The sequence below is a fragment of the Ovis aries genome, chromosome 17 (genome assembly GCF_016772045.2).
Source record: "Ovis aries strain OAR_USU_Benz2616 breed Rambouillet chromosome 17, ARS-UI_Ramb_v3.0, whole genome shotgun sequence".
NCBI lineage: Eukaryota > Metazoa > Chordata > Mammalia > Artiodactyla > Bovidae > Ovis > Ovis aries.
This window is the reverse complement of record NC_056070.1, coordinates 4,171,958-4,180,243: the sequence shown is the minus strand read 5'-3', so window position 1 is coordinate 4,180,243 and position 8,286 is coordinate 4,171,958. Positions and strand designations below refer to the sequence as shown.

The window sequence follows — 8,286 nt, the reverse complement described above, 5'->3', positions numbered from 1 at the left end:
AAACCATCTTAATGTGAGATCTCATCATTATAACTATGAAGGAATTTTGTATAAAGCACACTGCCAAAATTGTTTAAAATTTTATTAAGTATAATTGATTTATAGTGTTAATTTCTGCTGCACAGCAAAGTAATTCAGTTATACATATATGTATCTTTTTCATATTCTTTTCCATTATGGTTTATCACAGAATATTGAATATAGTTCCCTGTGCTATACAGTAGGACCTTGCTGTTTATCCTTTCTATATATAATAGTCTGCATCTGCTAATCCCAAACTCCCAATCCGACAGGTACCTGGCCCCCCTCCCCACTGGCAACTCCAAGTCTGTTCTCTGTGTCTGCAAGTCTGTTTCACAGATCAGTTCACTTGTGTCGTATTTTAGATTCCACATATGAGTGACATCATAGGATATTTGTCTTTCTGATTTCCTTCACTCAGTAGGATAACTCGGTCACCTATGTTGCAGCAATGTGTTGCCAGTGTTTTGGCAATAGCTGTGTTTCCTTTTTACTTCATTCAAGTGTAATATCTTCAACTGTTGCAGATGTCTGGTGTGACGTATAGTGGTGACTCTTTAGTAAATGACCAGTAATTTAAAATGAATTAATTTGACGGAGTTCAACATGGTAGTGCCGTTCTTAGGTTAGTTTGTTCTGACTTGTCTTCTCAGTTCTGTTAATTTTTTCTTTCTTGTTGGATTGGTTCATTTGTTCAGCAGGTATTTATTGGTGCCTCTTACGTGTCCGGTGCTGCCCAAGCACTCCAAAGATAGTAGGGAGCAAACATACAGTCCTCTGTCTTCATGGAGAGGAAGACAGACAGAAGACAAATGAGTCTAGGATGTGACTTCAGGTGTTGAAAAGGGCTGGGACGGAAACGGAAACAGCATGGCCGTGGAAAGAGTGTGTGTGTGTGTAAGTGTGAACAGAGCGGCCCAGAAGGAGAGAGGGATGCGCTCCCCAGTCACCCGTGGGTGGGCTGAGTGCGCGGCAGCCCCAGGGGCCCCCGTGTGGCTCTGGCCCATCGTGTGGACGGCAGCAGCCGGTGCTAGAGGTTTTGAGAGTGATCGCTGATGGAAGGGCTCTGTGGTACCAAAGCTGCTGTGGGATAACGAGCACAGAGAACAGAAAAGACCGTGTTCTTAAACCATAGATTTAATGAGTCTACTTCTTTGAAGATGTTGAACTGATAAGACGGCATTTGTTATAACTCAGTAAAATTGTATGTGAGAAGCACTCTGCAGACCTCTGAAACCCATCCCAGGTGAGACCACTGTAAGCCAGACTCGGGATGGGATGTCCACGGTGAGTGGTACCAAATGTGCCACAAGCACGGATGAGAAAATGGTTGTAATCAGAAAGAGGCATTGCTCAGCTTCTGTTTAAATTCTTTCCACACAGACCCAGGGCCAGTTTTTATTCAGTTCTCTAAATTCTTGGGATCTCTAAAAATTAAAAGAGTATTAGAAAATATTTCAACATGCAGTACATTGCTTCTGGGGTAGGCGTGCCATGCTATTCCAGCCCTAGTGAATAGTTAATGCCTTGGACGATTCCGATTACCACAGGTTGCCAGGCCACCAGATAACGAAGCCAGTCCAGGATCTGTCCGTATAAAAAGTGTGTGCGCTCCCAGCTGAATCTCAGTTAAGGAGGTTGCTTTATATCTAGCCACGTAGCAGAAATAGTCATTGTTATTTATACCACATCTAATTTCTAAAAGTAAAATGGTCTGCAATAAAATCCCCAAATATAATCCCAAACAAGAATAAAAGGTAAGGGTCACATCCTGAAAGAAAGGAAGCGGAATGACGAACTTGGAAAACCAAGGACAATGAAAACTACCGCTAAGTTAAGCAAGCAAAAACAGCTCTGGGCTATTCTGCCGTGGTTCATCAGAGGGAACTCATTGCATGTTAAAAAGGAAGACATTAGTTCACTGATAATACATATCCTATCCTGGTCCCTCGGCTAGACTGTGCTGAGGGAACTTCATACGTAGTATCTCTATCAGCCGTGTTATACACGGAAAGGCAGGCCTTCATACGTATCGTTTATCTTACACTGAATCTCAGTGAGGAGCGCCTGTGTTTCTTTAGCTGCCTTAGAAGAATGATGCTTGTTGCTAGGATGTTCCATTCAGAAACACAGTGCTGTATTTCACAGAAAAAAAAAGTACATGTAATATTCAAAAGTTTACTCTCTCAAGACCATTTCGTTCTCTCAAAGAAACCAATTGTCTTTTATTATTTAAATGATCGTTAAGGTGACATTTACGATCACATTATCACCCATTTTATAACAAAGACGCATATACTGAGGTTTCACAAGAGAGCTATTAACCAAAAGCTGTTCCGGCCTCAGCCTAGTGAGGAGAGAAGGTGCATGACAGCCTTCTGCCGTCGCTATTCTTGGCTGGCTCCGGAAAGAAAGGCCAGCTGGGAGGGGAGCTGGCGGCCTGAGCGGGTTCTCTGTGCTGGGGTGTGGCTCTGAGACCCAGGGCCCACCTGCGCTGCCGCCCCTGCGGCTCTACTGGCAAGTCTTCCCTTGACTTGCAGTTCTCAGCCACGGGGGCGTTTCTGCAGATAGCCATTGGTGAACCTGCACAGTTAGGGTTGGTGAAGAGTCAAGGGGGCAGGGATGGGAGGATCTCCTTTAGCACTGTGAAATTCAGGTGACTGGAACTCAGAAGGAATACAGTAAGTCCCCTACGTATGAGTGAGTTCTGTTCAGAGAGGGCTTTCATAAGTCCAACAAAGTTATCTAGGTACCCAACTAACATCATTGTCTATATACTGTACTTTTCACGCAAATAACATAAAAATCAGGCAAACAAAACAATGACATGTTTTTAATCTTATAGTACAGTACCATGAAAAGTCTGTAGCACAGCACGGTAGCTGAACAGACACACGAGCTAACTTACATGACCGGACATGCGGATGCGTGTTCCCATCTCTGGAAGGTCACGACCTGGAGGTTCTTACGTAGGGGACTGACTGTAGGACGGCGGCTGCTGAGGAGCTAAGAGGGAGTTCCGGCAGGCTGTGGCCATCCCCTCAGGGTCCTTCCACTTAAGGGGGATGTGTTTTAGATCTGTTTACCCCCCTGGGTGGGTTGGGTAGAGGGCCAAGGCTTGCAGTCAGCGCTGGAGGGGGACACTCCCTTCCTGTGACCTTAATGAGATGTGAGTTTATTTGGTCGGGGGTCCCTGCTGTCTATAAAAATCCTGTTGTTGCCATTCACTGACCAAATCTGTAATAGGTCTTCACTCCTTTCAATATTATTATTACTTCAGTTAGCCTAAGAAAAGATGAGATATAGCAAGGAATTAAAGAAGCCCAAATTCAGGGAGAAAAACCCTACTCATTTCTGGAAATAATAGTTTGGTACACCTTAAAAATACTTTTCTATATTCTAGTTCACAGTTGGGGCTTTTAAGTTTTCTATTCTATTTTCCTCCCCATCCACTCATCTTATCCACCCGTTATTTATCATCTGTCTGTCTGCCTATCTATCATCCATCTATCTGCCTACCTACTTATCTTATCCTTCCATATATTCACATTATCCATATTTGCAATGTCCCATCACATTTTCACTAAAGCCCTTATAGTGGAATAAGTAGAATACAAAGAGTAGAATGTATCTTTTTTGGCATTTAACTTAGCTAGAATAGTAACATAGACATGGGCAAGGAAAGCGACAAGTCACTTTGAAATAGGTAGTTAGGGAAAACAGTGTTTTCTGCAGTACCTGTAGTGAGGATAAAGAAAGTTTAGATTAAAGAATGTATCGTCAGAAAATAATATTTCACAACTTCATAAAAAGGATACGGGTTATTGATCATCCTCTTCAAATCGACCTTCTCTTTGCAGTAAGGGCATGTCTGCTTTTTACCAACAATACACCAACCTCGGATGCAGAATTCATGAAAGCTTCGGGATCTTGTTAGGGAAGCTTCTGGATATTGAAGGGCAAGGTCTACTTCATGACGATGTGATGGAAGTGACCCCACCTGTTGGGTGGAGTGGTGGAGGCAGAAATGGCTCTCGGTCATGACTTGGGTGTGCCCATTGCTTTCCTAGAGCCTCTGCAGGACAATGGAGCCTCCAAGGACCGTGAGCTTGAAGTCAAAGCTTATGACCCTGAGGAGTTTACTGATCTTCTTAGCCTTACATGTTCTGACCTCAGATTCTGTGATTAAATTAGACAAAGAATGTGGATGTGCTTTTTTTACAGGATGTCTTATGTAAAATATCCTCACTTTTTGTGCATTTCTCATAGCAACTCCCCATTTGGCTTTTTGGGCACCTACCCATTACCATCTATGTAATGAGATTCCTCCTCCTAAGTCACTTCAGTCGTGTCCGATTCTGTGCAACCCTATAGACAGCAGCCCACCAGGCTCCCCCGTCCCTGGGATTCTCAAGGCAATCACACTGGAGTGGGTTGCCATTTCCTTCTCCAATGCATGAAAATGAAAAGTAAAAGTGAAATCGCTCAGTTGTGTCCAACCCTCAGCAACCCCATGGACTGCAGCCCACCAGGCTCCTCCATCCATGGGATTCTCCAGGCAAGAGTGCTGGAGTGGGGTTCCATTGCCTTCTCCAATGTAATGAGATTAGACAAGTTCAAATTATTTGTGGTCAAATATTTGTGCAGATATTTCTATTAGCTTCATAAGTTTTTTCTCAAGTTTTTATTACTGATAAGGAGCCAGTTATTTTGAAATAGAATATATAGAATCTAGGCACTTACAGATTCATTTGTATACAATCCCTTGTACAGAAAGATCGATGCTTTGTCCCCAAAGTTGACAATGAACCATATGTTTTCTCTCAGCACCAGGGACTGAATCCTACAGAGCCTGAGTCAAGTCAGTCTGTGGCACGACTTTCTGGGTACTTACATATCTCTCCTGGGCAGTGTGCTACCTGTGGGAGAGTGACTCATTCGCCTCTGTGCTCAGCACCTTAAGCAGTGCCTAAGTGCCTGTCTGGGGGCTTCCCAGGGGGCACTAATGGCGAAGAATCCCCCTGCCAGTGCAGGAGACGCAAGACTCAAGCTGGATCCCTGGGACAGGAGGACCTCCTGGAGAAGGAAATGTCAGCCCCCTCCAGTATTCTTGCCTGGAGAACTGCATGGACAGAGGAGCCACACTCCATGGGGCCTCAGACAGTTGGGCATGACTGAGCAACTAAGCACACACTCACACACACACACACACGCCTCTTTATTGAATGAATATTTGAATGTATCATTCAAAACCAATTACTATTGCAAACTTACTTTCCTCAGGTTCCACAGCTTATAGATTTGAGTAGCGTCATTAACTGGGGCTTTCCTGGTGGCTCTGTGGTGAAGAATCTGCCTGCCAATGTAGGAGAGGCAGGTACAAACCCTGGGCTGGGAAGATCCCCTGGAGAAGGAAATGGCAACCCACTCCAGTATTCTTGCCGGGGAAATCCCATGGATGGAGGAGCCTGGCGGGCTACAGTCCTTGGGGTCACAAAAAGAGCTGGATGTGACTTAATGACTAAACAACAGACACCGTGATTAACTGTGAGATTCATCGTGTTGATTCATTTCTACAGTCATCGGTCCCAGCGTGGCTTTCCCTGATCTGCTTCAGCACCTTGTAGATGTTCCCTCACTAACGGAGGGCGTGGAGGTGGAGACAGTCAAGGCCACGCAGATGATTCCTCGGTGTTAGATAGGTGTGCGACCAAGAGTTCCCGTTCTTTTATGTTCTTGGAACTGGGGTCACTTTTGCATGTTTGGGTTAACATAAAGTGTATTATAACAAAGATATTGAGTCAAAACCTGTACAGTCCTCCATTCAAAAGAGCTGGAGTATAGCCCCATATCCCCCAGGTATGGCATTCAGGGCTCATTGAGCAAGCATTGAGATGTTCATCTCCTCTTTTATCTTCAAAATCTCATATGAAAAGCCTTCACCCCAGCAGAATTTCTGCAGAGCAGGACTCAGATTCCCACCCCTTGTTAATATGATTCATGTTTGCCCACTCCTTGCTCATATGACTCATGCTAAAATGGGCCATTAATAATACTCCCTGCAAAGCAAATTTGCAGGTGACTACATTTTCGATTACGTATGCACACATGTACAACAATCCCTAAGGGCTTTTAAAGGTGGAGAGAGAAAAGATTTCCACTTGCAAATGGCAGAAGGGGCTCTGTTCCAACATTTGAAAACTAAATCACATTTAAAACTAGGACCAGACTTGGAAAATTTCTACTAAGAATGATAGGTTTTTGGGAAATGTATCACACTGAAAAACCACATAGAATCCCACATGGGATATCTTTGTGTTTCTTACCTTAAAATGTTAAGACTTAAATGTTGGAGTAAAGGCTCCTATTACATTTCAGATGCATTTGGTCCAGTTTTTTACTCTCAGGATTGAATAAATGGAATCTGTCCAGATTAAACAGAATCAAATCATGAGTGCTGCATGTCTGCGGTATTACTGACTGGGTTCGGTGGGCTTCAGAGGCAAGAGGCAGATGGTTTGATCACCTTATAATGCCAGAGCTTTGAACTGAGTGTACAGCAATATTATAAAATTGATATTGTACTATAAAATAAAGATAAATGATGCCTTCTTTTCCCTGTATTAAGAGAAGAATTAAAATACTGATTGTTGGGCAATGCAAACACAACTGTGGTATCCAGAGTTACATGCTCAGGCAGTGCAGCCTGCTTGGCCCAGGGCTCTTGATGCCAGCATCTTTCAGCGCATGGAGCCCTTCCTCACTGTTGCTGGAGTCCCAGAGGGTGCTGGTTTCCAGGGCCAGGCTGGCCTGGCCCCTAAAGATCCCTCCGCTGGTGGATAGTGCTTTGGGGCACAACCCATAGGCCAGGGAATGAAATGGTCCAAGAACCATGTGCTCCTATTTTGGTCTCTTCCTGTGTAATTTAAGGTGTCCTCTTTTCAAGGCCAAAGCTGATGCTTGGCTTTCCCCGTCACCACTGTTGACACAAGCAGGTTCCTGAGAATTATTTCCAGGCAAAACACACCACCATTAATACCGCAGATGTGCAGCACTCATGATTGGATTCTGTTTAATCTGGACAGATTCCATCTATTCAATCCTAAGAGTGAAAAACTGGACATTGTCGTTCTTGTTCTTGTGAGATTCAGACGAGGGGTCCGCCAGGCAAGTCCTGAGCTCTGCCCGGCAGCTGAAACTACACTCTGTTCCTCACTCCCCACCCTCTCTTCCCCGGTCCTCACTGGCTACCTGTGTGCTTAAGGCTTCACCGGCTCTCCCAGCCAGCCTCTGCTCCGGTGCTGCAGCCCTCCTGTCTGTGTGGCCTGAAGATTCCTTTTAAAAAAGAAATTACTGGGGGGAGGAGGCGGGAAAGAGGTTTACCGCCTACTAAGAGCAGTTCATTATTCATCAGGGATCGGAGAGAGTCTCAATAAGAAAATGGACAGGAGCATAAAGGCTTGGGTTTTGGGGAAGGGAGCTAAGCAAGGCAGAAGGAAGTGGGGAGAAGGAGGAGACAAAGGAGGAGGGGGGTGATGGGACAGTCTTCCCTGATTTTCCATCTCCCAGCACTGGCTTGAGGAAGGCCAAATGGCCTTCCATGAAAAGGATACACATGCTTGCATGAAAGCTGGTAGGTGTTTTCAATGAGCCCTTCTTCATCAAGTTCCACAATGATCTTCTGCCCACACACGGCGCAGATGTCGTCCGACAGACTCCTGGTGGGCATCCCACTGACGCTGTAGAACTATTGGGGGACAGGCCCAGAGCACACAACATTCTGTGAACACAGGGAAGCCACTGCCAGCTTGAAGACAGAGAGGCTTTACTGTTTCTCTGGTGGTTTAGAACTTGAAACGTTTTTTTCCCATAAGAACAATGCTACCGTGGGGTAGAGGTTTCCCAGGAAAAACCCCACTGAACCCCAAAGCACATTGCTAATTATAACCATCTAACTTCTCCACTAAGGAATCCTTTAAGAGGAACAATTTTATCAAGGGCTATAGTTCAGAATGACATGGCAAGCTTTTTAAATTCACCCAGAACCTGACCTTCCCCTTATTCTCCCGAGACTCTGATTCCCAGATCTCAAGTAACCCCAGACATCTATGTATCTTTTAATTAACTTTAATATAATTAAAATTTTAATCAATTTAAAAAAATCCCATCTGACTATAGGGAGTACAAAGACTGATCCCACTAGAAAGCAGTGCATTTAGAATTCTAACTTGGGACATTGCATCTCCCCAGGGGTGTGGATGAGGA

At 44.5% G+C, this 8,286-nt stretch overlaps 1 protein-coding gene across 2 annotated transcripts in view; it reads right to left on the bottom strand.

The window, feature by feature from the left end:
- Positions 1 to 61: 61 nt before the first annotated feature.
- The window catches only part of RNF175 (ring finger protein 175), a 64,865-nt gene continuing 56,640 nt past the window's right edge, over positions 62 to 8,286 (bottom strand). The window contains exons 7-9 of one of the 2 annotated variants that reach the window (XM_042234249.2): positions 7,635 to 7,768; positions 3,840 to 3,941; positions 62 to 1,639 (exon numbers count right to left, since the gene is read on the bottom strand). In XM_042234249.2, the coding sequence (XP_042090183.1) occupies positions 1,519 to 1,639; positions 3,840 to 3,941; positions 7,635 to 7,768 (357 nt within the window). In that variant the 3' untranslated portion in view covers positions 62 to 1,518. The remainder of the gene's footprint in view (positions 1,640 to 3,839; positions 3,942 to 7,634; positions 7,769 to 8,286) is intronic. The other variant, XM_027956224.3, reaches the window with a different exon arrangement.